This window comes from Panthera uncia (genome assembly GCF_023721935.1).
Source record: "Panthera uncia isolate 11264 chromosome B3 unlocalized genomic scaffold, Puncia_PCG_1.0 HiC_scaffold_1, whole genome shotgun sequence".
Taxonomy (NCBI): domain Eukaryota; kingdom Metazoa; phylum Chordata; class Mammalia; order Carnivora; family Felidae; genus Panthera; species Panthera uncia.
Window position 1 is genome coordinate 104810879 of NW_026057582.1, and position 19664 is coordinate 104830542.

General features: G+C 37.7%; 1 protein-coding gene across 2 annotated transcripts in view; it reads right to left on the minus strand.

Annotated features, from left to right (window-relative positions):
- Nucleotides 1–19664, minus strand: part of DPP8 (dipeptidyl peptidase 8) — a 65475-nt gene that overhangs the window by 15884 nt on the left and 29927 nt on the right. For both annotated transcript variants that reach the window (XM_049613763.1, XM_049613764.1), the window contains exons 6-15: nucleotides 17990–18100; nucleotides 16237–16365; nucleotides 15178–15239; nucleotides 13113–13213; nucleotides 12255–12432; nucleotides 11141–11300; nucleotides 7107–7186; nucleotides 4012–4164; nucleotides 3632–3767; nucleotides 1980–2125 (exon numbers count right to left, since the gene is read on the minus strand). In XM_049613763.1, the coding sequence (XP_049469720.1) occupies nucleotides 1980–2125; nucleotides 3632–3767; nucleotides 4012–4164; nucleotides 7107–7186; nucleotides 11141–11300; nucleotides 12255–12432; nucleotides 13113–13213; nucleotides 15178–15239; nucleotides 16237–16365; nucleotides 17990–18100 (1256 nt within the window). The remainder of the gene's footprint in view (nucleotides 1–1979; nucleotides 2126–3631; nucleotides 3768–4011; nucleotides 4165–7106; nucleotides 7187–11140; nucleotides 11301–12254; nucleotides 12433–13112; nucleotides 13214–15177; nucleotides 15240–16236; nucleotides 16366–17989; nucleotides 18101–19664) is intronic.

The following is a 19664-nucleotide window of genomic DNA, read 5'->3' on the forward strand; positions in this document are numbered from 1 at the left end:
CTTCTATGTGGGTTAGACTTTTTAAACATAATTAGTAATGAGGAATAATATAAGGATTCCTTTTGTCTTAAAAATCTACACAAGCAGTTAGTTTTTATAGTGTGTTTGTCACATACCTCATATATCACTTCTTCACTGGAAAGGAGAAACATCCTTCTTACTCAGCCTTAATATCAAAATAACGTAACAAAAACATGTAAAGCTTCTGAGAGTATCCTGTAATTTCTCTCTTGAATTTCTTTGTTTTAAGCCTTTTTTTAAAGTTTACAAAGATTCAGCTTCATGTTTTTAATGGAAGGCTAATTTAAATGTTTATGATTTATGTGTAGATGAGTATAATACAAATGTGAATCATGTTTGAAAAAAATCTTAACGATGGCAAAGTGATTTAACTTGATATATGATCGTCATTGCTGAGATTTTGTGGCTTATGTAGTTATTTTGCTTTTATTTTTTGGATGTCCTTTTCTTTCTTTTCTTTCTCTCTCTTTCTTCCTTCCCCTTCCTCCCTCTCTGTTTCTTCCTTTCTCTCTCTCTCCCTCCCTCTTTCTTTCTCTCTCTCTCTCGTTCTTTCTTTCTTTCTCTCTCTCTCTCTCTCTTTCTTTCTTTCTCTCTCCCTCCCTCTCCCTCTCTCTCTCTCTCTCTCTCTCTCTGTCTCTGTCTCTCTCTGTCTCTCTCTCTCTTTCTTTCTTTCTTTAGCTCTGGGGAGCCTGGGCAGCTCAGCTGGTTAAGTGCAGCTGGTTAAGTGTCCAACTCTTGATTTTGGCTCAGGTCATGATCTTATGGTTTGTGAGTTTCAGCCCCCTGTTGGGCCCCACAGTGACAGTGTGGAGTCCACTTGGGATTCTCTCTTTCTCCTTCTCTCTCTGCCCCTCCCCTGCTCTCTTTTTCTCAAAACAAATAAACTTAAAAAAAATAATAAAGCTTTACACCCAATGTGGGGCTTGAACTCAAGACCCTGAGATCAAGAGTCACATGCTCTACCAACTGAACCAGCCAGGCACTCCAATTTTTGGATATCTTAGCATCTAAATACATTTCCAAATACTGGACAACTAGGTATAATTATAAAGGATATTTACTGTGTCAAGAGCTGCACTATAAAAACAGTGTAATTATATTCTAATTTCTTCAAGGGCCCAGTTTAAGATAGTCAATAGACATTTTTAAAAAGTGCCAATTAACCAATGCACCTACCCCAAATACTTTATTTACTCTGATAGTCAACAGAATTTACTTAATATTTACATGCTAATATTTCATCCAGAAAAAGGAATATCACAGTGTAAACTCTTATAGTGTTGAATAGAAGTGTAACAGTTGCCTTAACTAGATGATAAAAATATTCTAGTCTGCTTGAGAGATATAGACTTAGAATGGAGAGAGGTAACTCATTAGGCTACCAAGGCTTCTGCAAATATCTATTAAGATTCTTTTTACTTACCAAGACAGTTAACTATTTAATTTCATTTCCCAAACAAGATTCTTCTCTACATAAAAGACAACATATATACCTACTGACATGAATATTTCATTCTCCAATGACTGTTACAGTCCTACTGTAAATTAAGAAATTGACACTTATTTACACATTAGCCATGTAACAAAATCCAACTTCTAAACAGGAATTAGAACATAAGCCAGAGTCGATAACAGCAGAGGCCCAACAATGTTCACATCTTAACTTAAACAATTGACGAGACATTTAAAATACAAATCACCCCCCCCCAAAAAATATGTGTGTACACACACACACACACACACACACACACGTATGCATATAAATATGCCCACCTGAGAGGTGGGTGGAGGGATGAGTGAAATAGGTGATATCAGGGGATTAAGGAGTGTACCTGTGATGAGGGCTGGGTGATGTGAATTGTTGATTCATTATACTGTACACCTGAAACTAATATAACACTGTATGTTAACAATACTGGAGTCAAAATAAAAAAATTAAAATAAATAAACAGGCCCACCTGAGGACCACCATATATGAACAGCACAGTGGGGTATTTCTTTCCAGGTTGTAGATCATGAGGTTTGTACAGCATCCCATACAATGTAAATCCAGTAGTACTTTCAAAAGAAAAAATTTCTGGAGGGGTATAGTCAGGCAGAGGACCTATGAGGAGATAACAAAAATGAGCATGTAAAGCGAGTTCTTACGGGAGCTCTAAAATCTGCGAGCAAGGAAAAGAAACCATAACCCACAACTCTACACACAAATAACTGACTATCTCCCTTTCAGGTGGTCAGCAAGAAATTAAGCAAAAACATTTATTTTTAAAAAAGAAAATCTACTGAACATATCACATTACCTATTTCAAAAGCAGATACAATGTATTCTGACTAGTCCATGGAGCCTAGGAGGTATTTAGATGCAGCACTATACAAATACTTAGTGCTTGGTTCAGTGTAACTTAATGATGGTTAAGCCATATATCTGATTAAAAATTGGAAGCACAAATTTAACTCAGTCAATTTAACTTGCTCATAGCAGGTGCTCAATGAACATCTGTTTCTGATCATTAGAGAATAAACCTAACCAGGACCCAGAAAAAAAGAAAGTCACAATCAGTCTTTGGTTTACCAAAGCTATAGAGATCTACCCTAAGAGTGTATATTGGATGATGTTACAACCTAAGCAGAGATCGTCACCATATTACAAATCCTACTTGTGGACAACAGAACATACCCTGTGGTTTTGCATTAAGTTCTTAATCCCTTAGCACATATTCATGAGTGAAAATACTTAACAGGAAAAAGAACTTGGGGAGAAAGTAGACTAAAGATATGCAAAATTAGTCCTTTTTTTTTTTTTTTTAAGAAATCAAGCATTTAAAAAATAGTTAATTCTGTGTTCTTCACTCTTACATAGAACAAGCGTTCTATCTTTTATTAAGATGGCCATTGCAAATGCTTTAAAAGAAAGAAAGCTGCCACTTGGTTATTTGTTTATCTGGGAAATCATCCAAACATGTGAACAAATAGTTTTCAAGCTGATATTGTGACTATTTTATTCTTATTTTCAAAAAGGCCTTCCAGGGGTGCCTGGGTGGTTCAGGCCATTGAGCATCCATCTGACTTTGGCTCAGGTCACGATCTCATGGTTCATGAGTTTGAGCCCTGCATCGGGCTCTGTGCTGTCAGTGCAGAGCCTGCTTTGGATCCTCTGTCCACCCCCCCACCCCGCCTCTCTCTGCTCCTCTCCCACTCATGCTCTCTCTCAAAAATAAACGTTAAAACAAACAAACAACAAACAACAAAAAAAGGTCTTCCAGGGGGCACCTGGCTGGCTCAACTGGAAGAGTGTCCGACTTCTGATCTCAGGGTTGTGAGTTCGAGCCCTACATTGAGTGCAGACATTACTGAACTTAAAACAAAACAAAAACAAAACAAAACAAACAAAACACAATCTTCAAAAAGGCCTTCCAGACCTGCTCCTGCCTGAGTGGGAGGTTAATGCATCTTATTTGGTGGTTGATAGAATAGGAAGGGTGGGATCAATCAGGAACTCAGCAGCTCAGGGATAAGTGGTGGTAAGAGATGAAAAATGTGGACATATGAGACAGGTTTAGTGCACTTATGTACTAATCCTACTTAAAATCAGGTTCAGGGAAATGAGTACCTGCTGAATCCAAAATGGTGGCCCAAAATTCCTTTGTTTTGCAAGTTGGGTCATCTTCAGGACTTGATAGCTTGTAAAGGGACACACAGTGTGGATTCTTCTGGTTACTATACTTACTTATAAAGAAGTCACAATGCTAGAGAAAGGAAAAACAATTACTTTTTCCCTCATGGTGCCAGAGCAGGAGTATGGTTAAGAGTCTGATCATTTATGTCCATATATGATGCTAAAGTTAAAACCTGACTTTTTAAAGTTTTTCTTCAGAGAGTCAGACTTCTGCAGGCCAATTTCACTGATTTTCACATTACTCAAATGGAGTATTATATGAGCAGAGAGTTTTTTAATTGATAGGAAACCCTTTTCCAACAGGGACTTAATACCTGGCTGATGCAGCAAGAGTGGGAATAGCCACGGTCAGTCAGCCTTGTCACCTCTCCAGGATTTACATAACTGACCACATACAGGTGATGTTCTAAAGGAGAGTCCTTGGTGCCTTCAAAATACACCAGTTTCCTGACTTCATCAACCTGGATCTGCCAAAAAAACAACAACAGAAAAACCAGTGCTAGCAGGACCTTGGCAAGGGCCAGTAATTCAACAAACAATTTCCAATCATTTGAGTCACCCTTTGACTTGTGCCTCTTAAAAAATTTTGCCACAAATGTTAATAAACCTGAGTTGGTTTTGCTTATGACTTATACCTAAGAATATATCTTTCCCGGAAAGAAAAAGGACACTTGAATTGCATGCTATTATTAGAATTTCCTATATGGTAAAAATGTGTGCTTTTCTTAAAATACAGGAGTTATTTCAATAAAACATACCTTATAGGGAAAAAAAATTCCTACATTGCAGGTTAGGCCAACCATTCATACGTACTTAAAAGACTCTAACTGTAACATCCTGTATTTTTCTCAGTGCAGTATTAACTTAGGCAGTGCTTTTTTGGCCTTTTGTATAAACTTGCAGAAGTATTTTATCTATTGGGTTGGGAAATAAGTGAACTCAGTTTCAATACTGGTATACTTTGTAAATAAATGTAGGTAAGATCTTTTTAAGTCTTTATTCAGAATTCAAAAAACTAAGTGCACTCACAGCTGAATTCACTTCATATTCTTCCCAAATTACAGTAAGTGTTTAAATAAAGGGCTTTTATTGTCTCTTTAAAAAAATCTACCAACCTACTCAGTGTTCAACGAAATTCAAATTTTTTAACACAGCAAAGAAAACATGGATACATTTACAAAAGCAAGTATTTTCAAATGCCACATTTTCTCCAGGAAGCTTCTTCATTATCAAATATATTTTAGCATACACAGGAACAGAAACACAGTTGAGATTAAGTAAGCCCATATGAGATATACAGAAAGGATACAAGTGATAGGAAATGCCAGAACAAACATTCATGAAGCTTCACAGGTATGCATTGATCTGTGCAAAAGGTTAGGACAGGTTCTGCTCTGGACCTAGCAGCTGGGGGTCAGGCCTTTCAAAACTGAAGAAATAACTGGTTAATTTCTCACCCCGGATTATAATGGTATTTTTCTTTGTTTCATGTAACTACCTTATTCAAGAAAAGTATCAGAATCACTTTGAGGGGCTTGTTAAGCAGAGGGCTGGATCCCATCACCATTATTTCTTTTCTTTTTTAAATGTTTAATTATTTTTGAGAGAGAGAGAGAGAGAGAGAGAGAGAGAGCGCGCGCACGGGGGAGGGGCAGAGAGAGAAGGAGACACAGAATCCAAAGCAGGATCCAGGCTCTGAGTTTCCAGCACGGAGCCCAACGCAGGGCCCAGACTCACGAACCGTGAGATCATGACCTGAGCTGAAGTCGGACACCCAATTGACTGAGCCACCCAGGCACCCCTCCCCCATTATTTCTGATTCAGAAGGTCTATGGTGGGCCTGAGAATTTACGTTTCTAAAATGTTCCCAGGAGATACTGAGGCTGGGCAGTTGGTCCAAGGACCATACTTTGAGTACCACCTCAATAATGAGTACATGGGCTTAAAAGTCTCAAAGCATTAGCCAATTACTGCCATTAAATATCTTTGGGTGGGAGGGGCACCTGGGTGACTCAGTTGGTTAAGCATCCAACTTTGGCTCACGTCCTGATCTCACGGTTTGGGCCCTGCACTGGGCTCTGTGCTGATAGCTCAGAATCTGTGGCCTGCTTCAGATTCTGTGTCTCCATCTCCCTCTCTCTGCCCCTCCCTGGCTCATGCTCTGTCTCTCTCTCAGAAAGTGAATAAACATTAAAAAAATAATAATAAAAAAAATCTTTGGGTGAGAACAAGGTCACTGGCAAAAGCAGAGAATGAAGAGGTAACTTAAAAAAATAAAACAGGGATAGAGGGGAATACAGAAGGGTAAGAAAGAGAGACACAAACACATTACATAAGTAAGCATGACATAAAGAAGAAAACTGATACACATAACGGCAAGTAACAGGAAGATGTTTAGGTTGCCCAAATGAGGTTCAGATTTACATAAATACAATTCTGGGGTTTCCTTAAGTATTATCCAACAATTACAAAGCAGGAAGTTTACATCAGTGTAATTTTTTGTTATCAGAACTTCTTATCAGTGGAAATCAAACTTTAACAGTTGCCTATGATATTCTAAAATTTTTACCAAGAAAACCAAATCTGAGATGTGGATCTTCACTTTTTCTCCTTCATCACATTGGGGACTATGAGTGACTTCTAGAGTAGCCAGTATACCAGTATACATAATCCTTCAATAAATCTCCAAATCAATTTGAGGGAATCATAAGCCTTCACTAAATCCTGGTAGCATGTATCAACTATGTATCACACCTATAAAGGATGAAGTTCTTAGAGATCTCATGAAACTGACCACCTAACTGAAAGTTGAAACAAACACAAAACACTGTGAAAGGCAAAAGAATGAGAATTCACCGAAATGATACAGAAAACCGCACACTGAGAGGAAACAGAGGAAACAGAAGAAACATTTTCCCCCTTTTCCCTATCGGTCTACACTCTGTACATAGGTCCATCACTCTTGGCAGGTAGTGGATAAAATTTTACATTTGTGAGATAAACAGGTAAGTAAAAGAGAATCACTACCTCAGAAGTAATAAATGCAATTTTTAATGTAGAAATGACATGAGCAGTCTATAAGAGACACAAACATAATTTTCAAACAATATCCCAACTCACTTTTGCAGACTCAGAAAGTATGGCCCAGCCCCTTCCTTGTTAAGTAGCAACATTATATTTGAAAACACTGACCTTAAGTAACCAGTACACATCTGATACCAGAGCTATAAAACGGGGGAGATTTAGAACTTAACCGAAGATTTTTCCCTTCTAACAACTTGAGTCCTTTAAGTCCCTAATTTAATAGTTTCAAAACATCGGGGTCATATGAAGTTGCACTACTGCTTTTCGGTACCGCATAAACACAGCAGATGTTGACCAAACATATCAGTTGAATAAGAGAACATACATTAGATCCATGCCGGCCAAGAACTTCCCATTCACCACTGGTAATTGCTATTTCCTCTTTGACAGGACACTTGAAATCACCTAAAGAGAAACATAATTACAAGTCAGCACTCTATCAGACTATAAGCAAATGACTTACAGAATAAAGAACACTATTCTAAAACTCTTCTTTCCAAAAACGTACATTAAAAAATTCAAGTTATGTCTGGGGTAATAAAATGTTTTGAAACTCAACAGAGGTGGTGAATGCACAACACTGAACGTACTGTTCATTTTCCTTTACTTCTTAATATTTTAATTTTTATTTTTAAAGTAATCTCTAAGGGTGCCTGGGTGGCTCAGTGATTAAGCATCTGACTTTGGCTCAGGTCATGGTCTCACAGTTTGTGGGTTCAAGCCCTGCGTTGGGCTCTGCGCTGACAGCTCAGAGCTTGGAGCCTGCTTTGGGTTCTCTGTCTCCCTCTCTCTCTGCCCCTCCACCGCTTGCACTCTCTCAGAATAAATAAATAAACATTAAAAATAAATACATACACACATACCTACCTACATGCATACATACATACATGTAATCTCTACACCCAACCTGGGGCTTGAACTCACAACTCTGATAGCAAGTGTCACATGCTCTACTGACTGAGCCAGCCAGGCGCTCCACCACTGTTTAATTTAAAATGTTTGTTTAAAATGTTTATTTTAAAATGGTTTATTTTAAAATGGTTCAGGGGTGCCTGGGTAGCTCAGTTGATTAAGTGTCCACCTCTTGATTTGGCTCAGGTCAGGAGCTCAGGGTTCACGAGTTCAGGCCCTGTATCGGGCTCTGTGCTGATAGAGCGGAGCCTGCTTGGGATCTTGGTTTCCCTCTCTCTCTGTCCCCCACCCCCACCAAGTTGTGCACTCACTCGCTCTCTCAAAATAAACGTATAAACCTTAAGATAAAATTTTTAAAAAATGGCTAATTTAATGTTCTGTGAACTTCACCTTAAAATTTATTTATTTATTTTCAAAGAGAGAGAGTGAGAGAATCCCAAGCAGGCTCCATGCTGTCAGCACAGCACCTGACGTGGGGCCAGAACTCACGAACCGTAAGATCCTGACCTTAGCCGAAATCAAGAGCCAGACACTCAACTGATTGAGCCACCAGGCGCCCCTCACCTTAATTTTAAAAAAAGTCTACAGTTAAAAAAACCCCAAATTATGAGTTTTCACAATACTCTGCAATAATAGTGGAAGGATCCACGTAAATCAAGTGAAAACAACAAAACAGATTCTGATTACAAAGCCAGAAAAGAATTCAAAAGGATTTGTATTCCTAGACCTTTGATCAGACAAGGAAGTCTAATGGGTTAACAAGGCATTTCTTCCAGAAACGCAACAAAACCCTTAAAAAGCCACGGAAGAAAAATTTTAATAGAATTGTTCTTCATCTGCTAAAAAGTAAACTAGGTATAAACACAGTAAATGCCAACATGCCCCATTGTCTTTACAAGATTCTCTCCAGATAGAGAAGACTCTCTCAGTGGCCTAAGGAGGAGGTTCAAAAATGGAAAACCATTCCTGTTTGCCTAGCAGCACTATGGGGAGAGACAGCTGGGGAAAGGATGAGAAGGTGAGATAGTACGGGGTCTTAACTAGGGTCCCACTATAGTTAAAAAAGTTGATTTATTTTTTCCTTAGATGCAAAAATTCAACTTAGTACTTTAAACTTTATGACCAGAAAATAAATAGTACTTAACATATTTAACAAATACTAATTATTTCACATTATAGCCACTTTAGAAAGAGGAGGGAGGAGGAAAATAAAAAGGGTATCAAGAAAAAGGAACAATGGGGCAAGAAAAACTAAGAAAAAAGTAAGGGAAGAGAAAGAAGAGGTAGATAAACTGAGGGACCTAGAAAGACACTGAAAAGGGAACAAAGAAGCTAAGCTTCTGAGATGAATGTTAACTGAGGTAATGGTTCTGACACTCTTCAATCGGACTAAGAAATTTTAAGTTACCACCTTTTTACTACTGTCCCCCAAATACTATGTTAATTAACACAATGTGGTCTATACACACCACTGAATTTATTCAGCCTTAAAAAGGAAGGGCATTCTCACATATGCTATGACATGGATGAGGACATTATGCGATGTGAGATAAGTCAGACATGAAAGGGCTAATACGGTATGATTCCACTTATATGAAGTATCTAGAGCAGTTAAAATCATAGAGACAGAAGGTAGTTGCCAGGGGCTGAGGGGAGGGAGCAATGAGCTGAACTGGGTATTACTTGTTAGGCAGTTTCAGCTTTGGAAGATGCAAAAAGTTCTGGAGGCAGATGGTAGTTATGGTTGCGTGACAATATGAATATACTTAATGCCACTAAACAGTACACTTAAATGGTTAAAATGGTAGCTTCTGTTATGCACATTTTGCCACAATTTTAAAAAATGGCTATGTTGAGTCAATTAAGTTACAAAGGGCAGTTAAGCATATAACATTACCATAAAGTGCCTACTATTCCAAAACAAACTCTATTATTAAAGTAGAAAATTATAACTCCATTAAAACAAATAAGTGGGAAAACTATTAGATAAACCATCTCACTTTTTCTAGGCTTACATATCCATTCTGTATTACATTCCCCAGAAGGAAAACCATAGCTTTTTATTTATTTATTTTGAGAAAGAATGTGAGTGGGGGAGGGGCGGAGAGAGAATCCAAAGCAGGCTGGCAGCGGGGTGTGAGGCTCAATCCCATGAACCAGGACTTCATGACCTGAGTCAAAATTGGAAGTTGGGTGCTTAACCAAGTGAGCCACCAAGGCACCCCAAACCATCACTTTTATTAAAAAATTTTTTTTTACTGTTTATTTATTTTTGAGAGAGGGAGAGAGAGACAGAGCACGAGCGGGGGGAGGGGCAGAGAGAGTAGGAGACACAGAATCCAAAGCAGGTTCCAGGCTCTGAGCTGTCAGCACGAAGCCTGATATGGGGAACCCACGAACAATGAGATAATGACCTGAGTCAAAGTTGGACTTCGACACCCAAAACCATCACTTTTTAAAGAGAAATTACTTCAGCTGACACAATGTTTAGTTTCACTTTGGGCAATATAATTGTATCAATGTGAAGAGCTACAACCATATTGACTTCAGTGTAGATGCAGACAGTATTTAAAAAAATGAGTATGGCGGCAGGGCGCCTGGGTGGCTTAGTTGGTTAAACGTCCAACTTTGGCTCAGGTCATGATCTCACAGTTGTTGAGTTCTTGAGTTTGGTCCCTGCATCAGGCTCTCTGCTGTCAGTGCAGAGCCCACTTTGGATTCTCTGTCTCCCTCTCCACTTACTCTTTCTCTCTCTCAAAAATAAATATTAAAAAAAAAAAAGGAAAAAAAACTAGTATGTAAAAAACAAACCAAGAACAAACTAGTATATAAAAATATCTAATAACCAAATAACATTTTAACAGTAGCTTTTTAACATCTAAATATGACATGGGCTTACTTTAAACAAAAAAAATTACAGTCAAAGCAAAAGTAAAAAGCAAAAGTAAGTAATTCCATTCCCAGAGATTACCCACTATTAATATACATATCCATCAAGAACTTTGTTCTGTGTTTTCACACGTGCACGTATTTATATTTTAGTTTAACTTCTGTATTAAGTTATTTTTCATGTTATTTTTGAGAGAGGGCACGTGAGCAGGGGAGGGGCAGAGAGAGAGAGAGAGAGAGAGAGAGAGAGAGAGAGAGAGAGAAAATCTGAAGCGGACTCTGTGCTGTCAGCGCAAAGCCCGATATAGGGCTTGAACCCACGAACCGTGAGATCGTGACCTGAACCAAAGTCGGTCCCTCAGCTGACTGAGCCACCCAGGTGCCACACTTATGTATAAAATTTGATGAAGCAAGTACCGATGCTTACAAAGTATACAAAAGAGACATTACATTACCTTGCCCCTCCCACCTTCTACCAACACACACACACATATATATATATATATATATATATATATATATATATATATATATTTTAAATAAAAAAGGATTTCTTACTTGGGGCAGGCAGCCCACCACTGGATCGTTTATATTTGCTCTCCTTTAAAATGGATGTAATTTTGTATAAATGACGAAAACCTGTTTTGCATTCAGAGGCAAAAATAAATTCAATTTCATCTTCATGACTTTGGGGAAAAACATGAAAGATGTCATGGATCTGTAAAATGAATAGCTGAATTTACTACACACATTAATGAAAATACTGCACAAACAATTCAATTAAGTTAGAGAAAGAAGAATTGATAAATACATTCTGAAATATAAGCAACTGTCAGTGCTGGGGGTAATGTATATTTATGATATAGATTTTGCCTGGGCCCTTCAGATTTATCTCACTTTAGACATAGACTTCCTCCATTGAGAAATAAATGTTTCCAAAAGGTGAAAAAAGAAAAATACGACCAAAAGCTTTTCTTACTCACCATCTCTGTAATCCTTTGAAACTCGGCATGATGGTTTAATTATACAAATCTTATAGAATCTTATTATTCTTTTTTTTATTTTAAAGATTTTATTTGTTCATGTAATCGCTATACCCAACATGGGGATTGAACTCATAACCAGGAGATCAAAAGTCACATGCTCCACCAACTGAGCCAGCCAGGGGCCCCTTATTACTTACTCTAATTCAAAATCTTACTACTTTTCTTTTCCAAAGAGAAATATTTTAACAGTTGAAGGGTGAATCATATGAAGCCTGTATTCATCCAGGGAGTGATCTGGCTTTATTAATTTTTGTATCTTGTTTAAATTTTTTCCACTAAATTGGAAAATTGGTAAATTTTAATATAGTCTGCCAACTTAAAAGAGAAAGTCTTTTCCAGACCTCTACTGAGGTCCTCCTGAGAAGCACTCATGAGGCTGTTTTCAATACTTCATGTGTCCAGGAAAAGGGGAAATTTGTAGCCAAGGAGATGTCATTTCAATGACATCTACTTTCTATCTATAAGCCATTCCACTCTGGAACCATCATTCCAATTTGAAATGTTCAAACTTAGCACATAACATTCATGGTTACTTGAATTTAAAAAATTCATTTTGATAGTTTGCTATAAAACTTCACTTGCTTTAGCATTCTGAGAAAATATTTAACCAAGTACAGAAAACATACATTTATCCAGATGTCTGTTGTTTCTTCATAGATAATCAGTGGCGTCACAGAGTCAGGCACCGACTCGATGAGTCTCTGTCTTTCCATGGCATCATCTTCTACTGGGATAAATAATTCAGGTGAGATCAACACTATCTGTAGGCGAGTTTGGGAGCGATCTAGTAGAATGGACCAAGCACTATTTAAACAAACAAAACAAAAAAGCACCAAAAATAAAGCAGGCTCTCAGAAAATGAATATTCCCTTACTCTCTCCCCTGGTACCCATCAGTTATGTCTGTAATCACATTAAAGAATTGCTTTAAAAGATATTAAATTATCACCTACAAATGGCCAATTAGAAGTATTAGCTTACTCTATATTTATTTTTTAAAGTTAAGCTTGAATAAAGCTTTTTTTTAAACTGGTTTTCTTTAAACTCCTAAAACCACAACTAGCCTGTGAAATTGTTTTCTCCCTTTAGTGTCACCAATTGCCAGCCTTGTGAAACTCCTGTTGTCTACATTAGGAACTATATGCAACCATCTTCACATGAAACTCTACAAAAATTTTTGCTTAAATTAAAAAAAAAAAAAAAAAAAAAGAACACACCCTTACATGTGAGCCCTAAAGTCATACAATTTAACCACAAAAAAACACTGAAACCACGAGTGGCTATGTAAAAGAGAGAATTGAAATGCAGTGCCCCTATGCTTATAGGAATAAAAAATCCACAAGGCCACTTAGCTCAGGAAAAATTCTCTGTGCAGAAATAACTACTCTGCAAATTTACATGTGAAGGCATCTCCAATTGAGGGGCAATCTCTAAAGTTCTGGATTCTAAATTATTCGTAAAGAAGTGACAATTTAACATACGCACTATTTTCCCTCTGGAGTCCATCCAGCTCTGGCAATATATTCAACTCCTTCAAACAGAATCTCAAAAGGCTGAATCAGTTCCTTATCTATGACATCGATAATCTTTTAAAAAAGAAAAAAAAGGATTCTAGTTACAGAAGACATAGATCAATAACCAGTTTACTAGTCTACTTAAATCATTATCTTTTTTTTTTTAATGCTTATTTATTCTTGAGAGAGAGACAGACAGAAACAGAGCATGAGTCGGGGAGGGGCAGAGAGAGAGGGAGACCCAGAATCTGAAGCAGGCTCCAGGCTCTGAGCTGTAAGCACAGAGCCTAACGCGGGGGTCGAACTCACAAACTGTGAGATCGTGACGTGAGCCGAAGTCGGACTCTTAACCAACTGAGCCACCCAGGCGCCCCTTAAATCATTATCTTTAACAGCATGACACTTTTTCAGACTTAGGTATTTAAATAGGCATGAGGGATACAAAAAAACTAGCGGTAAGTTGTGGGTTACCTACACTAGTGTACTCTTTATGTCTAACAAAGTTCTAAGAACGAGAATTAGCACAGTCTAAAAGTCTTTTCCCAGGAGTTTACACTGACAGAGCCCTTGCTAATAAGTGGTAACAACAAGTTTTAATCACTTTAGAGTCTAGTATCAAAGAAAAATAATAGTTCCTAATTTCCTATATTTGAGCCTAAAATAGGATTTGTGTAATGTATTAATGAAATGGCCCTTGGTAAGCAAATTTTTTCCTTTAAAAATCTAGCCAACACAAAAAGTAAGTTTTTTAAAAAAGGGCAAAGGATCTGAATAGATAGTTCTCCAATGAAGATACACAAATGGCCAATAGGCACATGAAAAGATGCTCAACATCATTAGCCATCAGGAAAATTTAAGTCAAAATAACAGTGAGTACAATTTCAAACTTACTAGGATGGCTATAATCAATAAGACGAATAAAAGTGTTGATGAGGATGTGGAGAGATTGGAAACCTCACACAATGGGAATGTAAAATAGTGCAACCACTTGGGGCAAATAGTCTTGCAGTTCCTCAAAGGTTAAACATATAGCTATCGTGTGACTGAACAATTCTGTTTCTAGGTATCTAACCAAGAGAAGTGAAAAACATACACACACATTCATGGTAGCATTATTCCCAACAGTCAAAAGGTGGAAACAGCCTAAATGTCCATAACTGATGAGTAGATAAAGTGTTGGGGCATGTGGCTGGCTCAACTGGAAGAGTGTGCAACTCTCGACGTCAGGGTTCTGAGTCTGAGCTCCATGTTGAGTGTAGAGATTGCATGCATACATACATACATAAAAACTTAAAGAAAAAAAAGCAAGAAAGTGCTGATACATGGTGCAATATAGATGGAGCTTGAAGACAAAATGCTAAGCAAAAGAAACCAGACCAGATACTATATGATTCCATTTATATGAAGTGTCCAGAATAGGCAAATCTACAGACAGAAAGTAGATATACTAGTGGTTACCCAGGGTTAAGGGACGTGGGAAGGTTGGAAGGTGATGATTAAGGGATGTGGGGTTTCTTTTTGGGGTGATGAAAATGTTGCACAATTCTGTGAATACACTAAAAGCCATTTTAAACTTTAAATGAGTGAACTGAATCACACTTGAATTATATCTCAATAAAGCTATTAAAACAAAGTCTAGCAGAGAAGACTTTTTTAAGTAATCCTCTGGGCATTCAGCTTATAAGAATTTGACTATCCAAATGGAAAGCCCCAGTACGAGAGACATGTGGGACATCTATCCAACACACAAGGTAAATCACTAGTAAATACTGCTATTTTAAAAATATTGATCTGGCATTAACAATGGCAAAGAGGAAAAACTTTTGAAAGAGTGGTAAATGTGCATATCCCCATATTCCTATCTTGAGAACCAGCAAAAAGTTTTCAAAGCAGAAAATTAGGTCAACCTGAAACTGATGGTCCACAAATGTCTCAGCAAGTTAAACAAGTCCAAAAAATTAAAGAGTGAATCTAAGATATCTACTAGACTGACTAGTCAAAGGACACAAAAAGTCAACTCCACATTTTATACTTACCCTTCCTTCAGCATCAATCATTATTTCTGACATCTTAAAGGTGACTTTTGGATTTGCTGTGCCTTTAGAAAGAGATAGAAATGAACAGTAATGCAGATCCAAAATTATTCAAACAAATTTTGCCAGATCAATCCCCTTTACACTTTCTTTAAGTTGGGAACTTGGTAGAGTCAGGACTTTATTGTATAAGAATCTCAGAACTCCATCTCAAATTCATAATTTTCACCATTGGTATATAAAAAAAAAAAAAGGGGTTAAAAACATCAAGAGTAGGTACGAAATAAAGGAAGGAAATGCTGTATCATTTTGTAATTAAATACTATAAACGGGGTTGCCTGGGTGGCTCAGTTGGTTGAGCATCGACTCTTGGTTTTGGCTCAGGTCATGATCTCATGGTTGGTGGGACAGAGCCCTGCGTTGGGCTCTGTACTGACTGCGTGGAGCCTGCTTGGGATTCTCTCCCCCTGCACTCTCGCCTCTCCCCTGCACTCTCTCTCTCAAAATAAATAAATAAACTTTAAAAAATTGCTATAAACAGCAAAATGGGAAAAAATTACTGATTTATTAAGAACATAATCCCTTAAAAATCTTTATTTCCTAGCAAAGACACCTTTTTATTCATTCCTTGAAGTAACCAACCAGCTTTGTGCACTTCCCAACCTTTGAAAATAAATTAAAAAAAGATCAGCCTGTAATTAAAAAATCTACTTCAGGGGCACCTGGGTGGCTCAGTTGGTTAGGTGGCCAACTCTTGATTGTGGCCCAAGTCATGATCTCATGTTTCTTGAGTCCGAGCCCTGCACTGCGCTCCACACTGTTATAGTATGGAGATTCTCTCTCTGTCCCCTCTCTGTGCTCTTCAGTGTGCACGCTTTCCCTCAAAATAAATAAATAAACTTAAAAAATTTTTTTAATTTTTCTTCTGTGACACTTAATGAACAACCCACTTTTACTAAGTCTGTAAATGATCAATGTTGACCATACCTTTGGATGACTGCAGAAAGAATCTTGTTTGGAAAGCAGAAATGAGTGAATATAAATGCCAATGGAATATAGTACCTGTTTTAGGATAACGGAATGAATCTGCCCTCCTTGTTTCCAACATAGGGGATGTAACATGAATAATTTCCACCTCAGATTCATCATTTTCTTCATACAAAATTCTAAGAATTTTGCTGCCACTGGGAGCTTAAAAGGAATTTAAATATTGTAAATTTAGAAGAACTGTTCCATAGAGTAATCATAACTGACCATTTCCTCTAGTAGTATATTTCCCATAGTGAGAAATAATTTATGTATAAAATATACTGCATTTTGTGTATGAAACTGTCACTAGCCTTTGTACTAAGAAGGTGAATTATTGTTAAATCACTTTTGCTGGTTAAGGGTTACTCCTTTTGGAAGGCAAAACCTGAAGATACTTATGTACATATATATATATTTTTTTAATTTTAGATAGGCTTCATGCCCAACATGGGGCTTGAACTCATGACCCTGAGATCAAGAGTCACATGCTCTACAGACTGGCACCCAGACTGCCAGCCAGGCACCCCTGTACATATACATATTTAAACAGCAGAGGGGTGCCTCGGTGGTTCGGTTAAGCATCCTATTCTTGATCTCTGCTCAGGTCTTGATCTCAGGGTCGTGAGTTCAAGTCCCAAGTTGGGCTCCATGCTGGGTTCCATGCTGGGGGTGGAGCCTACTTTAAAAAATTAAAAAATTTAAAAAAAAAAAAAAACCCAGCAGAAACACATTTGTGAAGGTCTTCAGTCCCTGCGTACCTTAAAATGCATTCCTTGTTGAAAAGTGAATTACTTAATTATAACATTTCCTTTGATAAAATAGATGCAACTTAAAGAGTCCAGTTTTCTCTTAATAGTTACTCTAACTCATGTAAAATCTTGTTCTAACAAACACAATTATGGCAATTATGGCAAACATTTTACATATTAAAATTAAATGTCCAAATCTAAGACATGGCTTAAAAATAAGTATTTTTAATAGTCCCTTAGAGAAGTGTTTAAAATACGAGCTGCTAGGATGCTCCTTCAGTGCAGCATGAGACTCTTGATCTTGGGGTCGTGAATTCAAGCCCCACTTTGGGTGTAAAGCTTACTTAAAAAAAAAAAAACAAAAGCTAGCTGCAAATAATTACTAGGTCATGAAATGTATTAATGGGTAATAACCAGCATTTAAAATGTATAATGAACAAAAAAAATACAATATTAGAGTGCCTTTCACATAAGGATAAATATTGCTCCATGAAATTTGTTTTCAGTTTTTGTATATAATACATATATGAATTGTTAGGCTAGAATGTAAAGCAAATTTCTAAGTGGATCATGGACAAAAAAATCTGAAAGCCACTGCTTCACGAGATCTGCTTCTCGGGCAGAAAACACTTGTGAATTCACCCAGAAAACGGAGGAATTTGTGTCCTTTTTTCTGATCCATTCATACACTAATTTAGTCATATGCTCATGCAGACTCTCTAGTCAATCCTACATTTTTATAACAATGCATTCAGGTGTAGTATTTTTTATTTTTCCACCAATGTTGCCAGCAAGATCAGCTTCTAGAAGAAAAAGTGGTAAAGAGTTGAAGGACCTGAGGCACTGAACTGCAATGGAATTATTTTTATTAGAATTCATTATGGTGGGATATAGCCTGTATATTTTAAATAACTACTGGTAGGATCCAATTTTCAAGACTTCATAAGCTACTATTTAGGACTTAGAATCTATGCACTTAACTAACTGGGAGTTAAATCTCATAATACTTTGATTTATAATATTTTGAACTCCCTTACTTGTTTCAGCTTCTGGACACCACCAGTAGCCAGAGTACCTATCAAATTCTTCTTGAAGAACAAAGGTAGCAACTCCAGCTGATCTGGGATCTTCTTCCATGTTGGCTAGCTCTAGACAAACATAAAAGGCAAAATCACCACAGGAAATTCTCTTTTCATAGATACTAAGCACAATGATTTAGTTTATTGTGAAATGCAGCTGTAGTACAGTGGTGAACTCTGGAACTAAATGGACTGGATTTAAATCTGAGCTCCATCATTTACTAACTGACTGACCTTGGATAAATCACCCAACCTCATTCCACCACAGTGTCCCATTTGTAAATGGGGTTGTTAGAATTAAATGAGTTAATTCACATAAAGCACTTAGAACAAAGCCTGAGCCAGAACATAAATGTTGGTTATTTCCCCATTTAGCTGGGGTCATAGGAAACAAGAATACATGTAGAGTGTCACAGTGATTTGTATCTTCTACACAGAAAAGTCCAACTTTAGACCTAGAATGGCTCTTACAGATCAGGTAATTCATCACTCTTCCTCCCCTTCTTCCATTCAACCAGAACATCTCAGCTTACATCTGTTTTACACTTTCCAGCAAATAGTTTCCAGCATATAATTTGAAGGGAACTCCTGCTTTAAAACTAAACCCCCCAATGGGGTGCCTGGGTGGCTCAGTTGGGTAAGCATGCAACTTTGGCTCAGGTCATGATCTTGTAGTCCGTGAGTTTGAGCCCCACATTGGACTCTTTGCTATCAGCATAGAGCCTGCTTTGGATCCTTTGTCTCCCTCTCTCTCTGCCCCTCCCCCACTGGTTCAATAAATAAATAAATAAAACCTCCCCAAACCATGAAGCCATAATTTTTAAAGATTTCATGACATGGAGAAATGTTTACAATGTAATTGAATTTTAAAAAGCCATATTACTAAATGGCATGTACACTATAATTTCATTTAAAAAATGTTAAACATATATTTTATTTTTATTTATTTGAGAGAGAGAGAGAGAGAGAGAGAGAGAGAGAGAGAGAGAGAAAGAACCTCAAGCAGACTCCATGCTCAGTGTGGAGCCCAGCACAGGGCTTGATCCCATGACCTGAGTTGAAATCAAGAGTTGGACTGAGCCGACTGAGCCACCCAGGCACTCCCCAACACTTTATTTCTTAATTTTTTTAAATGTTCATTCATTTTTGAGACAGAGAGCGACAAAGCATGAGCAGGGGAGGGGCAGAGAGAGAGAGGAAGACACAGAATCTGAAGCAGGCTTCAGGCTCTGAGCTGTCAGCACAGAGCCTGACGCAGGGTACAAACTCATGAACCATGAGATCATGACCAGAGCCGAAGTCGGATGCTTAAACCAACTGAGCCACCCAGGCACCCTATCCCCAAGATTTTAAAATGCTTGTTTCCGGGTAGTTGAACATTTGACTCTTGATTTCGGCTCAGGTCATGATCCCAGGGTGGCAGGATAGAGCCCCTTGTCAGTCTCTGCACTGGGCGTAGAGCCTGCTTGACCCTGCTTGAGATTCTCTCTTTCTCTCCCCATCTGTCCCTCTCCCCAGCCTGCGCTCTCTAAAAAAATAAAATAAAATTAAAAAAAAATGTTGTGGATATAAATCAAAATGTGGTTCTCTCCAAGTAATGAGACAGACTATGGACAAGCATTTTTTAAATTGC